A 20,447-nucleotide genomic window follows, 5' to 3' on the forward strand; every position below is an offset into this window, starting at 1 on the left:
ATTTTTTCAAAAAGTATTTTATAATCAACTAGTGTATAAATCTGTGCTCAACACGAAAAAATTTATAAAAATAAAAAAAAAGATTTATATGTTTGGATATTTTAAAGAAAACACAAAATAATTATTAATTTATGAAATTTATAAAATTATTATAAAAATTAAAGTTTAACTTAAAAAAAAAGTGAGTAATAATTATTTCACACTTTTTTAAGGTTAAATAATTATACACTGACACAGAATTTAAAATAAAATTAAAATATTTACATTAAAATCTTATTTTTTCAAAGACTTCTCTATAAACAATATTAATGGTTGAATTTGCAGACATTCCTACGTGATTCATAAGTAAAATTTTTAAACCTCTCTTACTCTTAACTCTTGAAAGTGCCATATATAGTTGGCCATGTGTAAAAATTGGTTTGGACAAGTACAATCCAACATAAGATAAAGTTTGTCCCTGATACTTATTAATTGTCATGACAAACAATACTATTATGGGAAACTGTCTTCGTAGGAATCTAACTGGGACGGTTTCATTTGTTGGTACCATATTCATTCTTGGAATCAAAGCAATAGGACCAACATTGTTACCCGTTAAGACTTCACATTCTATGACATGATTTCCAAGCTTCCTAACTTGTAGCCTTGTACCATTACAAAGACCACTAGATTGGTCAATATTCCTCAGTAACATCACCGGAACACCAACCTTGAGTATTAATTTATGTGGAGGCAAACCAGAGCAATTTATGCTATTCAGTAATTCAGGACCATAGAAATCTAGTTGATTCTCTATATTCCCTTCATCCATACAAATCGAATCCGAACTAAGATATAATTTTTTCCCTCTAGGAATGATAGCCATCAGATGGTTGTTGACCTCTTCAACGATGTCCAATGTGGGAGTCAGTATAGTTCTTGCTTTGAAAAAATTATTTGAGGACATGTTATCCAAAATATTTAGATAAAAAAATGAACCAACTCATCAAATGCCTGGTCCGAAGAAGGAATAACAATATCTCCTGGAAGACATATCTCAGATTCACCATCCATATTGTCACCTATTAGACCATCACTAACTTTCAATAACCACTCACCAAATTGCTCTATCTCATCTTGGTCTGAAGCAGTCGTCCCTACAGAGAGTCTCATATTTTTTGTTAGTTTGAGCACCTGACAAAACTTCCAAAGGTAAGACGAATTCACGATTTAATGAACGATATCTTCTCGATTCTCGTGGAATGACAGGAAGAATTTGTCTAAGTCTCCACTTAGTACAATCACTTTTCCTCTAAAGGGCAAATCTTTGTTATATGTTGGAGAAAATTTCATGATATCACCCAAGCATTTATCAAGCGCTTCATAGAAGTATCTACTAATCATTGGAGCCTCATCCCAAATTATAAGTTTGGCTTTCAATAGCAACATTGCTTGAGGAGAACCAGGTTTGATGTTACATACAGAATCCTCAGTTATATTCAGCGGTATTTTGAATCTTGAGTGTGCCGTTCTTCCATTGGGAAGAAGTAAAGATGCAATACCACTCGAAACAACGTTTAATACAATATCACCCCTTGAGCGAATCTCAGCAGACATAAGGTTCTAGAGAAATATTTTTCCAATACCCCATGACCATACACAAAGAAAAAACCCCCTTCATCACAATACACAGCTGTAACAATTTTATCGAATGCATATTTCTGCTAAGGTGTTGCGATGGCTAACATGTCTGAGGCATTTTTCTATAAATCATCCCTGTTAAAGTTTAGCTCTTTCCTGATAATCCTTTCGGTTAACAAAGAACTATCAACTTCAGTTGCTAAAGGCATAGGAGGATAGTCTTTCAAGGTTTTACCATAGGAATATAAGATCTTGTCTATATCCATTAAGCACAACTGCTTAATCTCATCATCTGACATGGTTAACTCTGCATATTATACGATATTGTAAAAATTCAATCAAACTAAAAATGATCAATAATAAAGAACTTTTATAATTGCAATTAATAAAAACTCACCCATCATATTCATCACGGCTCTCTGTCGATACAAAATATCATCTGAGAGTTCATGCCAACATCTATCCCAGACATGTTCTGGTCTTGAGATATTGTTGGATGTTAATAGAATGACAATTAACCTCCTAATATATGATCCTGAAGCCCACGAGCTTGCTTCCTTAATTGCATCCATGAATTCTCTATCATCTTGCAAGAGTCCAAGGGCGAAGCATGCATCTCTATACGTAGCATAAATTGTTCCTCCTACTGTTCTTATATCTCGAAAATTCATACATCCTCTTTAAGTATTCAAAAGAAGTCGTTGGTAATATTCTTCGATATTTGCTGCAAAAAACTTGGTTAAAATCCTACTTTTAAGTTATTAAATGGATTAGGCTACGCGATTTCAATTATTATGTAGCTACACATCCGCATTAAGATTAATTTTTCTAAAAAATATATAACAATTCTAAAATTGTATAATCTACAGATTATAACTGCTAAAAGTTATTTGAACATTTATTTTCTAGTATAGATAAATCGAATAAAATGGACGTGGGGTACATGCTGTTAATATTTTAAATTTAAATCATCAAATAAATAAGATCAAAATTGAATATAAACTCGTCATTACCTACAGGTACATGAGTCAACTTCCAATTGCGAAGCCTTGCTTTCAAGGAAACCACTTTGAAGCATCGTCCTTCCAAACAAACTTGGTTAGAAACTCAGCATAGGTCAGACTTCGAGCATAGGGATATGACATGTTCGCCGCTATCCATCCCAAAAACATGGACTTATGAGATATTGCTCTTTCGACGATATCATTCACATTAGAAGTTTCACCATAAACCACAGGTTGCTCATCCTCCAAATAGAATGGAAGTCTAATCACAAATGGTTCTTTCTCTTGGATTTCGTATCCAAATAAATGACAGACTGCCTCACATGCCGAAATGTACCTACAATCGTAGTAATTCTTAATTTCGTCAACAACTTGTGTGGCTTTTGATGGATCACCAGCGTTGTATAGAGTAGCTGTTACATGGTCATTATCCTTGTGTACATACTTAAACAGATACTTAATAGAACTTGTTTGGCATGTATATTCTACATTTATGTGGCACCCGAACTTGAGCAACAATTCTGGATTATACAGAATAATGAACTTATTGTCTAGTACACATTCCTTTTTTTTTTCACTGTTTGACCATTATCAGTACGCCTATATTTAAGAAATCTGGCTTCATCAATGAGTGTTCATTGTCTAAACTCTTTGGGATAGAACTTTGAAAAGGATCCATTCTTCATGCAAGGTGAATTCTTGTTGTACGGACCACATGGACCATGTACCATGTAATTTTGAACAACTCCATGTAGATTTGGCCTTTCATTTTCATTAGGAATCTCAGCTGTTATATGTTTGTCTATGTCATCTGGTGTTTGTGGCTTGAACTTGTTACTCATGAATAAAAAGATATGTGCATGCGGAAGTCATCTCTTTTGAAACTCTATAGTGCAAATATCTGAAAATTGAAAAAATAAATGAGCAAAACATTACAACATAAGATTTTATTAAGGTGTTGCATAAAGATAGACTTACATCCCAAAATTTTGCTAAAGATTTTTTCCTCTTTTAGGTCATCAATCAAACCATCAAGCTTGATCTTGAAAACTCGACATAATATATCAGGACGGTCTTCTGCCTTCAATTCAATAGGAGTCACTTCTTTTTTTACCTCATCCTATTCTGGGTTACAAGTTATGGTGATAAAATAGCTAGGATATCCTGCATATCTGCAAATTACAAATGCATCTTTACAATTATTCATTATGTACCTAGGTCCACCTGTAAAAGTACTGGGAAGAATGATTCTTTTGCCAAGCCTTGCAGCATCTACATCCCTGTTTATAGGACTTTCATGCAGACATTTGTATTTATCAATCATCAACTGTGGTTATTTACACCTAAAGAATTTTAACCTCTCTGATTCCACCATTGTGTAGGCATCTACCAGAAATTCTTGGAATAATCTCTTTGATCTCAGAATTAATAGAGATTCACCCGTCCTTTTTTGTAGTCGAAAAGTAAAGAATTGTCACAAAGTGATTGTTTTGTTTTTCTTTGTAGGCCTAGCGGAGATAGAATATGATGTTGCAATACCCAAACGAAATCTATTCTCCCCATATGGAAATAACAATGGATATTGCAAGGCTAAATAAGATGGGTGGAAAACATCAATCCGTTGGAGTTTTTTAGTTTGACTCTCTATAATAATATCTCTATCTTTGCTTAGTTGTTCGACATCGCCAACAATCAATGCAGCCACTTCAGATGCAGATAGCAAGTTGTATGTCCTGCCATCTGTAGTCCTTTTAATAATATTTGTCTAGCATGTTTCTTAATATTACCACAATTTTCCTATCCCTCTCATTTATAGCTTCATTGAAACTGCACAAGAAAAAACAATAAAATTTATGTTATTTTCTCTTATAGATAAAAAATAACTAAAATGTTTGACTGATTGCATGAAAATTATCGAAGTGTGCCTATCCGATTATCAATCTCATTTTCTGTGTCATAGATATATAGCTGGGCAAATGTTGGTCGCAGACTATTCGGAGGAAGTAAGCTACCAATGCTATGGTAGTTTTGACCCCCAAGCTTAAAATTTGGAGGAGAAGTCCCATTGTTCACCCCACGGTCAATTTTTTCAGCCATTGATGTAAAATAAAACATTGAATTAAATGTCCTTAGATTTTTTAGGAAATAAATACTTCTTTGATCTCTTCCAATATGAAGCTGAGGCACAAAACGTAGAGGAAGCTCGATCTTTCCTTCCATACAACATAATGAAAACTTTGGTTGGGGCGACTATTTGGATTTAGCAAGCCCTTCTTCAGACCACATCCATGAATTACAGTGTTGACATTGATAAATAGGATTTTCTATATCCCACACATCTACCGAATGAACTCTCTTTAGATACTCAGTTGTCATACCGATGCAATTTAGTCCATGATGTACATAAAGATGCAAATAAACATACAGATAAAATTTTTACATACCGTCTAAGATTTTTGAGGATGGTATAAAATTATCTTCCATATCTACATCCAACATTGAATCATCATAACCATTCAAAACCACAATCAATAAAAGTTATAAAAAATGCAAACATATATGTTGATGTATTACTAATAATTCATATCTCTTACAAACTACCAACTGAAATTCTTGATTTAATGAGAAATTACCTTCATCATCAACAAAAAGGTCAATATTTTGGCCACTTTGTGTGTCACCTCTTGGTGGGTGCGTCTTAACAGTCGATAAATTTACATATTCATAAAATTGTACAAAATTAATAGCCATCGAAGCAACCACAGAGGAAGATTGTCTTTTTTGCATCCCATTTATAGTAGAATTTCTTTACAAAAGTTTAATTTTATTCAATTAAACATTAGACACTATAGGAAAGAAAAGAATATAATAGTGATGATCATCTTTTCTAAATTACCTTTCTGTTAGGCACGATCTTTGGGAACCGCAGCGTGACAAAAACTGATTTTGCGAAACGACTTCTGTTAAATTATTGGTGGGTCCTTGTACATTGGAGTATGCTAGAATTGTAATAAATCTATGTTATATAAATGATTCCCGATGAAGTAAATTTTTTGTTAAATATTGGTGCATGAATCATTTGGTAATCATTAATTATACGTACTATTTGTTAACACAAACAGTGGAGTTCTTGTCAATGGGGGATCCGTTGGTAGAGTTAAAGATTTAGATCTTATCTCTGATGTAGAAGGTCTTACATAATTAGGAGGAGTATTTTCCTGTCCAATTCTATGCGATGCACAGTGTACACCATACATAGATAGTTGTTTCCCTATGAATGATTGATGAGAAATATATAGAAAATTGTTGTCATTAAACCGATAAATTAAATTTAAATAAATATGAGTCAATTACAATAAAAAATGTCACGTTTATATTCACTTGATTGTAAACTGAGAATATTAGATGAGATACCAGTTTCTTGACACACTGTTCTTTGACTTACAGTAATATATTGCACATTTTTATGTACGTTAAAATTTGTATTATTGTTGTTCTTCGACACTGTTAAGTCAAGAAAAATAAATGAAACACAAATAATAATTATTCAATTAACTAATCTCGTATTTGATTTTATGTAATTTTAGTAGTATACTTTTGTAGTTAAAAAAAATTTGTATTGGTTTAATTTTATTGAATTATTTTTAAAATTATTAAACTAAATCAATGAGTATCTATATCATATTATTTAAAAGGGGAGTTCTCTGGTGACCAAAGTAGTAGTGGCCAAGAGTGACCAAAGATTGACCCACAAATAAGAGGTTGACATGTGGAATGGTTGATTATAATGAGAATCATTTTAAAAATATATTTTTGTGAATTACATTAAAACAAGGAGCCATAATTTTCACAAATTTTCAAAAAAAAATTTGTGGGCCTTCGACAATGTAGACAAAAAATGGGAAAAGTTAAATTATAAGAAAAAAACAAGAAAAATATAAATACACCGAAAAAAGGGATAAACAAAAAACTGTGCAGTTAATAAAAATGAGAAACCAAATAAAAAAAATAAAAAATAAAAAACTATGACATTAATTTAAAGTTTATAAAAAAATATTATTTTTTTTATTTTTAAATTTATGTAATTGAATTCCAAACCAACAAATTGAGTAAAACCTCATTTAATTGCATTATATTTTGATTTTTTTATTTTTTATTATATAGCTATTAATAATTATTGATTCTTTCTTTAAATGGATAATATAAGAAGGAACTAAGTTGAAAAATTAAAATTAAAATTTGTTATATTATGAAGTTTTAAATTTATTTTTTTCTATTCAAATATTTATATTGATAATTTGGTTTCTATTATATATTAGTTATATCTCTTAATTAATTTTTTATAATTAAAATTTGTAATCGAGTATATTTTATTTTTTTAATTTAATTTTTTGATTGATTATTTTTTAAATAGATGTATACGACAAAAATAAGAGATAAGAGAGCGGTATTTATTTCGGTAAATATTTTTAAAATAATTTATTTGGTAATTATTACATTTATTTAATTTATAAAAATAAAAAATCCCACAAAAATGTGGCGATTATCATTCTTTTCACTCATCATTTTTACCTATGTTTAATTACTCTATTGGTCCCTATAGTTTTATCAATTGAAAAAAAATATAAAAAATCTAATTAAAAAATCTAATTATAAATTTGATAAAACTATAGGGACCAATAGAGTAATTAAACCTAGGTAAAAATGATGAGTGAAAAGAATGATAATCGCCACATTTTTGTGGGATTTTTATTTTTATAAATTAAATAAATGTAATAATTACCAAAATAAATCATTTTAAAAATATTTACCGAAATAAATACCGCTCTCTTATCTCTTATTTTTGTCGTATACATCTATTTAAAAAATAATCAATCAAAAAATTAAATTAAAAAAAATAAAATATACTCAATTACAAATTTTAATTATAAAAAATTAATTAAGAGATATAACTAATATATAATAGAAACCAAATTATCAATATAAATATCTTAATAGAAAAAATAAATTTAAAACTTCATAATATGACAAATTTTGATTTTAATTTTTCAGCTTAGTTCCTTCTTATATTATCCATTTAAAGAAAGAATCAATAATTATTAATAGCTATATAATAAAAAATTAAAAAAATCAAAATATAATGCAATTAAATGAGGTTTTACTCAATTTGTTGGTTTGGAATTCAATTACGTAAATTTAAAAATAAAAAAATAATATTTTTTATAAACTTTAAATTAATGTCGTAGTTTCTTATTTTTTATTTTTTTTTTACTTGGTTTCTCATTTTTATTAACTGCACAGTTTTTTGTTTATCCCTTTTTTTCGGTGTATTTATATTTTTTTTGTTTTTCTTATAATTTAGCTTTTTTCATTTTTTGTCTACATTGTCGAAGGCGCACAATTTTTTTTTTAAAAATTTGTGAAAATTATGGCTCCTTGTTTTAATGTAATTCACAAAAACATGTTTTTAAAATGATTCTTATTATAATCAATCATTCCACATGTCAACTTCTTATTTGTGGGTCAATCTTTGGTTATCTTTGGCCACTACTACCTTAGTTACCAGAGAACTCTCCTATTTAAAATATACCAAATCATGACTTAAAAATAAATACAATTCAATTTAAATAATAAATAAAATACTAAATTTAAATATAATTTTAAAATTATAATTTATTTAAATCGAGTTAAATAAATATAAACAAAAGCATCAAATTTTATATTTTTCCAATTAGCACAGAGTTTTATGTATTAATTTAGATTAAATAATATATTATTTTAAATTATGACAGAGTATATCTTAAATAATGTTAAATAATTAATTAACCTAAATAGTATATGAAGATTGCATAATTTTTATGTAATTTATAGCTTATTAAATATGAATTTTAAAAAATTTTATAAAGATGAATAATTATTTACAGTTGTTCAATCACTAAATTAAAATATTTAAAAAATTATGTATAGTACAAACTACTTCGCTAATATTCTCAATAATGGTAATAGTTTAAATTATATTTTTCATAAAAAAAGAAAAATTAAAAAAGTTTCACAAAAACACTTACTAAAAACACAAAAAAAGCAGACTTATACTCATCATCTTTTTCATTTTCTTGCCAAAATTATCCTTCGTCTTAACCTTGTAATCTTGAATTGTGTGATTGGAGTGAGATACATTATGGTTGTTAAGTCACTTATCTACAATGTACTTCTCCCGCAATAATAAGCTAAAAATACAAATTTTAAAATTTTAATACAAATTTTGAAGTTAAATTTTAAATGTCCATTAACTTACAATACTGATTATGTACTGATTAATTTATGAGGTATTATTTTCTACTTAAAAAATAAAAAACTTAATTTATAAATATGTAAAAATATATTAACAATGACTTTGAATTCACAAATCAATAATCTAATTAAAAAGGATATATATATGCGTCAAAGTGACGGATCCAGAAAATTTTGATAGTGGGGGCGAAATATATATAACATGATACTAATTTTTATAATAAAAATATTACATTTATATAAAAAATTAGCTATCAAATTATCTACTATAGATTTGTGTATAAATATATATATTATTTAACTTATTTTTAATGTATATTTTATATTTCAAAATTTACATTTTAAGATTTATTCTGTATAAGTGATTATTTTATGTATACATAGCATAATTATTGTTATAATTATATTTTATTATTGTAAAATATGATTAAGTTTTAAAATATCTAATTATAAATTAAAATACTAAAATAGTAATTTAAATAATAATATATAATTTAAAATTTAATTTTTTTATATTTCATATTTTGAAACCTTGACAATATAATTGAAATGTCTTTTTTTTTGTATATGTTGTTGAACAATCATTTAAAACTTAACTTTTATACAATTAGTTCTTGATGATATTCATAGTTGAAAAAGTTCATTCAATTAGTGTAGTTATAAAAAACTAAAGCTAATTTCAAAAGAAGAAACACAAATAGATAGATAATATTCTTTCGAGTCGATTTTTAAGAAAGAACACCAATCTTATTTAAATTTAAAAATTAATTATTATAATAGACATCTAATATGAAGTACTCAAATTGACTATCAAGTGTCGAAAGTTGAATAAAAAATTATTGTGGGATCAAATTTAATAATTTAGTGGAGACAAATAAATATTATTATTATATACTATTCAATAAAATTTCAAATTGTAGTGGGACGCTTGCCCCACACCCATAAGAGTAGATCCGTCCCTGCGCTAAACCAATTTAAATATAGCTGCCTTAAGCAAACTTTTTTATATTATATATTATTAAATAGTTAATTAAAAATATACACTCATGCACAACAATTTTTAAACTTGAATTTAGAAGTGATTAATAAATCACATTTTTTAATCAACATATAACAAATAAAATTGGTTAAGAATAAAATATTTAACATATAATAATTTTAGTCATTTAAAATTTAAGCATTGAAAACTGGATTATGTATTAAAAATTAACAACAATTTTGTGGTATGTTTCAACAACAACAACAACAACAACAACAACAACAACAACAACAACAACAACAACAATATACACGTGAAAAGTAGTACTGCATGTTCTCCTTGACATGTAGTTTTTAAATTTATTTTATAAATAATAAAATAATTTTTTTGGATAATTAGATTAAATAAATAATAAAAATTATTATCTAAATTAACAAATTTTAATCTATCTAATAAAAAAAATAAAACTTAGATAAAACATAGTGTATTGTGTAATAATAGCACTTATAGAGAGTGCATTATAGTTTTTTTTTTAAATATTTAACAATTATACAAATATTATTTATTTTCAATTAAAAAAATTTGAAGTTTTATAACTGTAATTTTATGCATGTAATGTATAAAATGAAACCTTATTTATTTCAGCCATGTAATTAGCTATTCTAAAAAAAGTTGGTCTTGGTCATGCAAATTTTATTATTAAAAGCCCATCTTTATTACTATCTCAATAAAAAGGTTAAAAGAGATAGAAAAATAATTTTTATGGACTGAAACATTAACATTTTGTGTGTAAGACTAATCAAGCAAAACAATATCAAATATATGAACCGTAAAAAAAGTAAAATTGCAAAGAATTTGAACAAATTAAAATGAAAACACTAATCAATAGAAGACTAATCGACACTTAAAAAATTTATTTGAAATAAAAAAATAAAATTTACATAAAGATGTGGTACAATGTGCAACAATAACGCCTCCAAAAAAATCTAATAATCAAATGTTGAATATGATAATGTTATGTAATTGTAGAGTTCTTATATAGAGTTATTGTATTTCGGACCGGGTTAAAATTTTAATGTGTAGATACTATAATTTGTTGGAAAGAATTAAAGAAATTATTTTATTTCAAATCAAAAGTTTCCGTTTTTGAGTGAAATAAAAAATTTCTATTTATGGAGTCATATAAATATAACATAACCTACTTTAATGAGCCACAGTCGCATACAACATCAACACCCTAACAATCACTTTCACTCAGTAGCTATTCTCATTCAATAATATTTTTTATTTGATAATCTAACATTCAAGAAGAAGTTAAAAGCTATATTTAGTGAATACTTTTCTTTAGTAAGTATGTGCAGCAAAATCAAAGCTTATTACCCTAAAACGTACAACAACAATAACAATAATAATAATAATAACTATTTATTAAAGAAAAACACAATCAAATTTTGAATTAAATAAACAAATAAACAAAACAACTCTTGTATCAAGTTTTAAGAGATAAATTAATGTCAACACAAAGATTAAAGAGAAATAAACTATTCATATATAGTAGATCCTAATCTCTCTCAAATGACCATAGTTCATTCAAATAATAGTTTAAATAAATTATTCCCATATATTATAAATTGAACTGTTTAGAGGGGTGATGATTTAGTCCTCCATTACAACCCATTTCCCTTTCTTAGATTTGGATGAAACTGACTTGTCTCCAGCCTCTTTCATATGTTTCTTAGCTCCAAGAATCTTAAAACCATGTTTCTCATCAATTGTAGGGGATGGAGTTGACTCACTCTCACAAACCTAGGATATCCCATCATGTACCAATAATAATAAGAATAATATTTTAGTTACTATATAGACTAAGAGTACCATTGTAACAATTTAAATTGAAAATTATTTGACACAAACCTTAGAAGGGTCGTATGGACCAGTAGACAAACTCAGTAGTTCAAAATTTTCATGCGACAAAAGACCCTACAAAACAATTGATTCAATAAATAGACATCATCAAAATATGGTTGATCTATTTTTGCGATACCAAAACAAAAGAGAAGGTTATTAGCGGGAGGGAGTTACAGGGTTAGGATTGTATTTATCCAGGAAAGCAGAGACCAAGAAATTTTCATTAGTCATTCTCAGCACATGAATCACATATGGCTCATAAGAGTTCAGATTCCTCATCTTGAGTTGCACTTTGAAGAGGAACTTAATATCCCTAAACTTATTGTTCTCCTCGGGACAGGAAATTTTCTCAACACCCTTCACATTTAGTGGAAAAAAGTTCATTCATGCTCTCAAAAATAATAAATATTAAGGTATAGTTCAAAACAAATAACACAAAAAGTGAATATGACATCAAACCTTAGTCACACAAGACTGCCTAAGGTCACTGACAGAAATTTCAAGAAACTTTGCAGTTTCTCCATCGAACAAAACAAAAGAGGCAGCGTCGGTGTGGTCTATCACCCTTACGTAGATGTTGTACCTATTATTCACCAAAAAATTTACAATTAAAAAATAATATACTACATAAATTATACCAATAGTTAGGCTGTCTATTCTATGCTATTATTGAATTGGATGCAAATAATTTTTTTAATGGTTTATCCAAGAGTCTCAATCCCACACGGGAGATTAATTTAACAGCACATCACAACCCCAAACAACATGACCCACAAAAAATACTATGTACACTTTGCTATGCCTATCCATCTCTAATGAAAATGAAACCCTTTTATTTGGTTAATTAGGTTTAACTCTTGCTCTATGTTATGCTTTGAAAGAGATGGTTAGCCTTTCTTAAAATCAATTATCTTTAAATTATTAGGCTAACTAAATCACGAATGATGGAATTCGACAACAAAATTTTTCAAGAAACAATACAAATGATTAGTTTATACCATTATTTTCTTAGACAAAGAGTATGTAGTGTGTGAATTTTAAAAAAGTATCGTGAGTTATACCTAGGCACATAGAATCCGTAGTCGTCAACACACTTGGGACAGAAATATCTTTTCTCAAATTCCCTTAAGCTACGACGACACTTTTTACATCCTTTGTACCACCAACCAAACTCGGTCTAAACTTCCTTAATCGTCACGGCAGTAACAAATGCAGCATCCTAAAATCGATGGATGCAAGGGTACAACACAACAATGAGATTATGTTCCAACAAACATTAGATATAATAATTGAAAAAAAGGGAGACTAATAAAGAAAGAATTTTACTTGATTATGCTCCTTTATCTCGGCAATTGTTTTGTAGACTGACAGACGCAAAAAATCTTTCTCAACTGAAATAGGTTGATCACAGACCAGCGACATTATGCCTTGTCCGTCAACAGGATCCAATTTGTTCACCCTTGCATTTTTAAATCAGAATTTTTGAAATTTGCTAATAGTTAAATAATCAAAGCCTTGTATAAATATTCTGCTGGCTAAACTATTGATTTATATAGTTTACCTTGCAAAGAAATTCCTGGCAGCTGGAAACTCAACATTTATAAAGAGTTTCGAATTGTAGTTTATGTTAGAAACACCCATGACCCCTACAAAAAGACATAACAAATTAAAGAAAATACTAGAAGCTTATGATGACACAAAATATGTATTCAAATACCAATAAAATAAACAAACCATTAAAAAATTTCATCTTGCCCATTTGGAGAACAATTTCGCTACGTTACCAACAGCAGTTCTACCAACTTTGTTTAATGGAAGTGTCTTTGTAGATGTATCTAATAAAAATGTCTTTTTTATGACTGTGTCTAATAGAAGTGTCTTTATATATGTGTTTCCTGGATATGTCTCCTTATACATGTGTTTAAAATATAATAATTAATTATTATTGGCAATAAGTTGGCAGATAGTATATTGGTACCCTATACTTTTCCTTTGGAGAATGACCACATAGGTAAGACACGGGTGTTCCTTTAGATATTTGAACAAGTCAAGAACAAAAGTTTGCCACAACGTAACCCTTAATTTTTGTCCGCCCCTATAAGAAATAGTAATGTTTGTAGAGTAAAGAGAGGCACAAAATTCCAAAATAAGATTTTAAAACAAAAGCCAATATCAAAAAGATATTAAGCATTACTCAAGATCATCAAGTTCTATGGTGATATAACTTGACGGCTTCCCGTCCTGTGTGAACTCGACCAAGTTACCCTTAGAGGCAAGCTGACCTATCACATCTACAAAATAAAGGCATCAATCTTTCTATTAACAAAACTCCATCTGCTCAAATTTTTGTCCAAAAATGACATATTTTTTCCAAAGTTTCATCATGTTGAAATCGGATTTTGTTAATTTTCTTAAAAATAAAATATAAAAGACTGCTAATAAATAGTTAGAGCCTAGAAATCGAAGTTCGTGAACAAACAAAAAATAGACAGGTTAGTACTTGTTACAAACGATACTTTTAAAGGTACTAACTCTTTAGCTGCTATATATAAAATCTGTCTTTAAATGTGTTAAAATAAAACGCATAAGAATAGAAAACAAAGCCATTAACAAATTGAAGAAAAATTTTACTAAATAATACAATTTTTTGATACTATACCTATAACAAAAAAAGACGCATCAGCCAATTCAAATGACATACATTAAATAAAGACATATTATGTAATACAATCAGATTGATAAATTATTTTGCTTAAAAAATTAGAACTCAAAGAATTAAACAACACATGCATTATAGATTACTCTAACAAAGTACTTACCAACTAAATAACCATCTTCTCTAGACTCTGCATGAATTTTTTTGAACGGAACAAAATTGAATTCGTTCAATGGAACTGAAGAATCTTGTACTGGACGCACAACTGTGTCCCTCTTGAAGTGGATTCTAAATTCATGTCTAGTAGGCTTGAACTTGATGGTATTTAAAGCAACTGCAAAATTAGTGACCACGTACACATTGCCCTCAGTGAGTAGGCTCTCGAAGATAGGAACAAATATGTCTTTAATAGCGCATTGAATTGTATCCCCCTGAATGCATTAGTTTTATAGGGTCATAGATAAATGAGGTTTATTTCTCAATCATTACCAAAAAAAATCTCAAATGCAAAGAGAAGATTTTACCTCTTCATCAAGAACAACCATCTCAGTAGGTTCCTTCATCCCAGAATTTGCAAAATGAGAAACGGTCCAAAGTCTAATGACACGTACTATGAACTTCCACACCTTATGCTCTGGACCAGCATTGATACACTTAATGAGATCATACCTAAAAATCAAGGTCCTCATATTTAGTGAAAGATAGAAAAAAATATTATGAAATGCACCACATGGCACATGAACTCACCTTGCTGCCATTGCTACCTGTCACAACAGAATTACCAAAATATTATGAATTTCAGTATAGATAAAGAGTAAGTATGGTGATCATCTATGCTATATTTATAGAGTCACGGCACTATTCATCCCCACTATTGGTAAGGATTGCAAAAATCTTGATGTTTCTATCAAAATTCAACTAAGAAAAAAAGGTAAGTTTTTGGAATATTCAGGAATAAAGAATCTGAATCATATCAATAAAATAATTATCAAAATTAGGATAGAAATTAACGGCTAATATTTATTGTGTTCCATTTGGCAAGATGGAGTTTAATTTTGAAAAATCAAAATAAGAAACAATATATGTTGAAGTGAAAATCACAATATTTACATGCCCTAATTAGGTACTGTAAATCACAAAAAATTTTAAAAAGGCATGAAATTATTTTATTTTTGTATGTTGGCAAATAATTTTATATCATAAATACTGACATTTCAAACCGTACAAAATAAAAAAAGTATGAGAATAAGATTTGAATCAGGGAAAACATACTCTCGCCGGTTCGCTATCTAACTTCTCTAGACACATTAGCATCTCTGATTGTCGTCGACCTCCTCGTCGGCACAATCCCGTCATTAGCCCGTCGCCGCATGAGCAACCAGTGTTCTAGTCTTCGACGTTCTGAAGTTAGCAGTGCCAAGACGTCGTTTTCCATTGCCGCCGTCTAGGCTTGCTTGCTGGGGGAGAGAAGACCCTAAAAGACGACTTTAGGTGCGGATTGAAATTAATTGTATGAGATCTGGATAGGTTTTTTATTTGGGCAGCTTGGATCGTGATTAGTCTTTGTAGGTCCATGTTTTGTTAAGATACAATGAAGGCAAGCAAGCAAATATGGTGTGGGCCTACTTTTTTATTCCCTTTTATCAAAATTCACAAGTTAGAGCTTTGTTTGATATTCATATAGATCATGCCTATACATAGGACCGCTTAGGAAATTTTTTTTATTTTAATTTAGTTTTTGGATGAGTTTAATTAATAACCTGTTATATAAAATTATGTTATATTTTTAATGAATCTAATTTAATGATATTAGTTAATAATACATAGAATAATTCCGTTTAGAATGAAGAAAGTTTTGTTTTATATTATTTTCGCTCACAGAAAATATAAAACTTAAAACTTAACAATCCATGGAATATAAAAGGCTAAAAAAATAAGGTGATTTATAAATTATCTTTAAATTATATATTAATATAATTAAATTTAATGAATTCAATTAGAATAAGCAACAAATTATTTATTTTATTTCAGACTCTATAAATGAATAAACAATTAACTAATATAAGGAATTATAATTAATATAATAAAATTAGAGCAAAACAACTTAATAAACTAGTTGCTTGCCAAAATTACGTAGATCCTCCCAAATTATAAAAGGCTACGTCAAAGTCGGTTTTGCATTTCTATATAAATCGAATTGAACAAAAAATACAGTCAATATGCATCAATCACAACGCCATAAAAATACAGTCAATATGCATAACCATAAATAATTCACAATATTGGTACAATACCTTTTTCGAAACATCACAGGCTCAGGAACATTTGGATTTATCAAGAGCCTGATACCATACATAATGTTCTGTACAATATTGGTACCTATAGACAATGGCAGAACTTGAAATAAAATTTTGGGGGGGCCAGATAGAAAATAATTGTCAAAATATTTTTGATATGGACCCCATTTAAGATAAGTTCGTCTAATTTCATCTCTCTGGTTTGGGTGATATTGTCAAGTTTAAAGCCGTTTTTCAAGATCTCGTTCCAAAAAGTTAAGGTTAAAGTCATCAGATGTAACTTTTTGAACTTTTGAAGGTTATATCTCACTTTCTTCGTAATTCATTAAAGTAGAAGAACTATCTACAGGTATTGATATTGTAAAAGTTATATGTTCTCCTTCTTAAATATTAGCCTTTTTCCTCTTAAAAATGTATCAATTCTTTGATTTTTCATTATTATTTTATATAAAAATTTGAATATATATCCTGTAAAATATGTAAAGAAGAAGTTAGAAGGACAAATATTAACATTTATAATATTTATTGAATTTTTTTTATCAATTTATACAAATACAATAATATTAATACTTATTGAATATTCTATTATTTTTTTTATCATATAAAAAATTAAATTAAATAAATAATAAAATATAAAATAATATTAAATTAAATAAATAAAAAATATCTAATTTTTTATATTTGAACTTAAAGATAGAGAGAGTGTTGTTTATTAAACTTATTAGATACTTTAAGTCATAGTAAAGTATTTAAGTTAATTGAACTATTTTTTATCTTTTAAAAAAGTACTACTAAATATTTTATAAAAAGTTTGGGGGGGGGGGGCCATGGCCCCCCTTGTCTGAACTAAGCTCCGCCATTGCCTATAGACAACAATCATTGCTTAAATGAGTTGTATAATTATACATAATAAAAAAATTATCGAATGGAAAGTAACCAAAAGTGTCTTTAGATTTAAAAAAACAACTATAATCTACTATGAACTTAATTAATTAGTAAAAAAATTTTATTTTAGCAATGAGCTATAAAAAAAATACTTATTGCAAATATAAAATAATAAAAAGTATTATATAATAACAAAAATATAGCTTGAAAATATATTTTTGCTAAAGCCTTTGTACATTAGATTTAAGTCATGTTTGTTCGCCTAATAATACCATATCAACACATTTGCCAAAGTTTAAAAATCAACCAATTAAATTTGAGAAAATAAAAATAAAAAAGATTATTTCCAATGAAATTAAAAAAACTCTTTGGTTATCTCAACTGTTCCTACTATATAAAAACATTGATGACATAATCTTCCTTCAATTGATAACTTTCCTTGAGCCACCCAGTCTCTCAGCCGAAGAATTCATGAGTCACTACCATTCTAAGAATCAATACACTCAATCATAAAAAATTTTTCTACTCAACTTTAATATTTGTTAATAGATTAAAAATTTTTGTATTGCATTTCTATTTTGATAACAAATTCTCAAACATAAATGAAATACAAAGTAATTTAAAAATTATTTTAAGAAAAACACATTAATTTTAAAATAATAATTTTATATTAAACTCATAAAAAAATAATCCCTATTATATATAATTCATAAAAGGCATGCTATAAAAAAGTGAATTAATAATTACATTAATGTCTCTTAATAGATTAATATTGATAATAATTAAATAAATATTTATTTAACATTAAACATTTTCATGCAATTTAATTCGCACCGAAACTATATAACATGATTCCAATAACATTTCAAACATTCCACTATAAGTAACAACTATTCAATTATAGCTTACCAAAATAAAAAATAATTCTATTACATAGATAAATTTATACATAAATTAAAATTGTTGACAAAATATATATAAGTAATCAGAATATATACAACGTACAATAAAAAACTACCAATTAAAATAATAATAACTTAATAGTGTCTAAGCAAATAATTCATATTTAAAAAAAAAAAATAATCCACCGCATTGAATATAAAAATCAACAAAGGATAAAAGAAAAATGCATCTCTCCTCTGTAACATACAAAGACTGGAATCCCAATATTCATTTTGCCGTTAGAAAATAAATTAATACTAATAAAAATATGACAATAAAATGACACAATTAAATTATAACGCCGGTAACTAATTAGTTTATTACATATGATTATTGAGTGAAAACATAAATAACTAATTAAATATAAATAATCATAATAAATTTAAAGTTATAAATATTTAAATTTTATAATAATTGACCTACTTATACGTTATATATAAGACTCTTATTATTATTAGTCTATTATTTTATTATAAAAATTCACACACAAACTATTAATCTCTTATCACTGAAAGGGAGTGTTAACTCCTTTCGCATCTCAATAAATAATAGAAATAGCTACAATAAGATATAATCATTTGATAGAAATCAAATTCTTACATACCTCTAATATTCTTTACTCTTGCAAATTGAAAAATGACTTCCGGCAGTTGTTGCTCATCCGATGCCACAAAATCCTTGATCTGGTCCAGCATCTCTCCAAGAACAGTAACATTAAGCTTTAAACTGTAGAGAAAATACAAATTATTCAGAAAATAAAAAATTACTTATATAAACATATTAAATGCTGAGTAAGGGCATCGAAAAAATCCACCCGTCATTCTCAATATGAATGACCAACATATCAATAATTTTGCCATCTTTCACATATTTTCTCTCACCCTCTACACCGGTCATAACTCCAGCAACGTCTAATAATAAATATCAAACAGAAGATTGTGCATAAATCACCCGTCTTAGTGATATTTTGTCATAAAAATAAAAGAAAAATCAACTTATGTACTTGCCATAAATCATACACTTACCAACCAAAAAAGGATGTTGAGGAGAGTATTCTATAATTTTCCTAAAATAGACCAACTTAATACCATATAACGGTATTGCATCACAGAAAGAGGGTAAGACAGTAGTTCTTGCTTGAAAAAACAATCGAAATTGATGTGATGTTGTGCGATACAACCCACAGTTGTTGCTAACTCCAAAGTATGTAAAAACATACACAACTCCCTCCGATATCAATGATTCGAACACAGATATCAGATCCTTACCTACAGAAGCATGCATAGTTGTTCTCTATTTTTTCACAAAACAAATTATTTTATTATTCACTTTCTACACACAGTACCAATAAAGTCCAACTAAGTAAACAAACAAAATTTATATAAAATATTTCTTTCAATATTTATAACCAAATAAATTAAAAATATGAATTAATTCCAAAATATTAAGTATTAGGCATTAATAATGGATTTATCTTCACCCAAAAGAAAGAATATATATACAATGGATTCAAATATTTAATACTTTAATATATGCTATCATTATATTTTAAACATACATTTAATTATATATTAAGACAATAATTAAAATATTTAATTTAAAATGACTAATTTTATTGTTTGGTGAATTTTATTTGAGTATAAAATTTTTGTACTATACTTTTTTTTCACATAACTCATGAAAAACAGGTTGAGAAAACTTTTGATTTATTTTTTTTAACCATAGATGTTAGAAAGCAAAAATATGTGATGACAATCATGCATGAACATTAAGTGTTATGTAGAAGAGGGTTAATATTAATGACAATCATGCATATGTGTTAGTCATGCCTTTATTATTTTTCTCCGCCCCTCTTCCATATGCAT

General features: G+C 27.7%; 5 protein-coding genes across 5 annotated transcripts; all 5 read right to left on the minus strand.

Moving 5' to 3' along the window:
* Positions 1–265: 265 nt before the first annotated feature.
* On the minus strand, positions 266–946 carry LOC107607698 (uncharacterized). The gene has a single exon (XM_016309620.1). It carries the CDS (start codon positions 944–946, stop codon positions 266–268), a length of 681 nt encoding a protein of 226 aa, XP_016165106.1.
* Positions 947–960: 14 nt separating this feature from the next.
* Positions 961–1,596, minus strand: LOC148554145 (uncharacterized). The gene is made up of 2 exons (XM_088495008.1): positions 1,279–1,596; positions 961–1,173 (listed from the first exon to the last, which is right to left on the minus strand). Exons 1-2 carry the CDS (start codon positions 1,594–1,596, stop codon positions 961–963), a joined length of 531 nt encoding a protein of 176 aa, XP_088351134.1.
* Positions 1,597–2,675: 1,079 nt separating this feature from the next.
* Positions 2,676–3,466, minus strand: LOC148554146 (uncharacterized). Its single transcript, XM_088495009.1, has 3 exons — positions 3,337–3,466; positions 2,952–3,145; positions 2,676–2,867 (listed from the first exon to the last, which is right to left on the minus strand). Exons 1-3 carry the CDS (start codon positions 3,464–3,466, stop codon positions 2,676–2,678), a joined length of 516 nt encoding a protein of 171 aa, XP_088351135.1.
* An 8,084-nt stretch (positions 3,467–11,550) lies between these two features.
* LOC148554147 (uncharacterized) lies at positions 11,551–15,893 on the minus strand. Its single transcript, XM_088495010.1, has 10 exons — positions 15,753–15,893; positions 15,206–15,222; positions 14,983–15,127; positions 14,622–14,889; positions 13,364–13,448; positions 13,172–13,261; positions 12,262–12,385; positions 11,977–12,159; positions 11,809–11,874; positions 11,551–11,700 (listed from the first exon to the last, which is right to left on the minus strand). Exons 1-10 carry the CDS (start codon positions 15,891–15,893, stop codon positions 11,551–11,553), a joined length of 1,269 nt encoding a protein of 422 aa, XP_088351136.1.
* A 723-nt stretch (positions 15,894–16,616) lies between these two features.
* LOC148554148 (uncharacterized) lies at positions 16,617–19,866 on the minus strand. Its single transcript, XM_088495011.1, has 5 exons — positions 19,767–19,866; positions 19,397–19,493; positions 19,187–19,308; positions 16,753–16,837; positions 16,617–16,641 (listed from the first exon to the last, which is right to left on the minus strand). Exons 1-5 carry the CDS (start codon positions 19,864–19,866, stop codon positions 16,617–16,619), a joined length of 429 nt encoding a protein of 142 aa, XP_088351137.1.
* Positions 19,867–20,447: the final 581 nt, after the last annotated feature.

This window comes from Arachis ipaensis, chromosome B7 (genome assembly GCF_059453495.1).
Source record: "Arachis ipaensis isolate K30076 ecotype BB chromosome B7, ASM5945349v1, whole genome shotgun sequence".
Classification (NCBI taxonomy): Eukaryota; Viridiplantae; Streptophyta; class Magnoliopsida; order Fabales; family Fabaceae; genus Arachis; species Arachis ipaensis.

Bases quoted from the DNA above. Each gene is read 5' to 3' on its own strand.
- LOC107607698 (XM_016309620.1), bottom strand. From the start codon at position 946: ATGTCCTCAAATAATTTTTTCAAAGCAAGAACTATACTGACTCCCACA.
- LOC148554145 (XM_088495008.1), bottom strand. From the start codon at position 1,596: ATGTCTGCTGAGATTCGCTCAAGGGGTGATATTGTATTAAACGTTGTT. The intron at 1,174-1,278 runs GTACTAAGTGGA...AAGTTTTGTCAG, and splicing joins CCTTTAGAGGAAAAGTGATT to GTGCTCAAACTAACAAAAAA.
- LOC148554146 (XM_088495009.1), bottom strand. From the start codon at position 3,466: ATGAGTAACAAGTTCAAGCCACAAACACCAGATGACATAGACAAACAT. The intron at 3,146-3,336 runs GTCCGTACAACA...TGTATAATCCAG, and splicing joins CATGGTACATGGTCCATGTG to AATTGTTGCTCAAGTTCGGG. The intron at 2,868-2,951 runs GCATGTGAGGCA...TTCTATTTGGAG, and splicing joins ACGATTGTAGGTACATTTCG to GATGAGCAACCTGTGGTTTA.
- LOC148554147 (XM_088495010.1), bottom strand. From the start codon at position 15,893: ATGGAAAACGACGTCTTGGCACTGCTAACTTCAGAACGTCGAAGACTA. The intron at 12,386-13,171 runs GTCAGTCTACAA...GGTGAATAATAG, and splicing joins GAGAAAGATTTTTTGCGTCT to GTACAACATCTACGTAAGGG. The intron at 11,875-11,976 runs GTAACTCCCTCC...ATTGTTTTGTAG, and splicing joins ATAAATACAATCCTAACCCT to GGTCTTTTGTCGCATGAAAA.
- LOC148554148 (XM_088495011.1), bottom strand. From the start codon at position 19,866: ATGCATGCTTCTGTAGGTAAGGATCTGATATCTGTGTTCGAATCATTG. The intron at 19,309-19,396 runs GTGGATTTTTTC...TTTTCTCTACAG, and splicing joins ATTCATATTGAGAATGACGG to TTTAAAGCTTAATGTTACTG. The intron at 16,838-19,186 runs GTATGTAAGAAT...CATTGTCTATAG, and splicing joins AAGAGTAAAGAATATTAGAG to GTACCAATATTGTACAGAAC.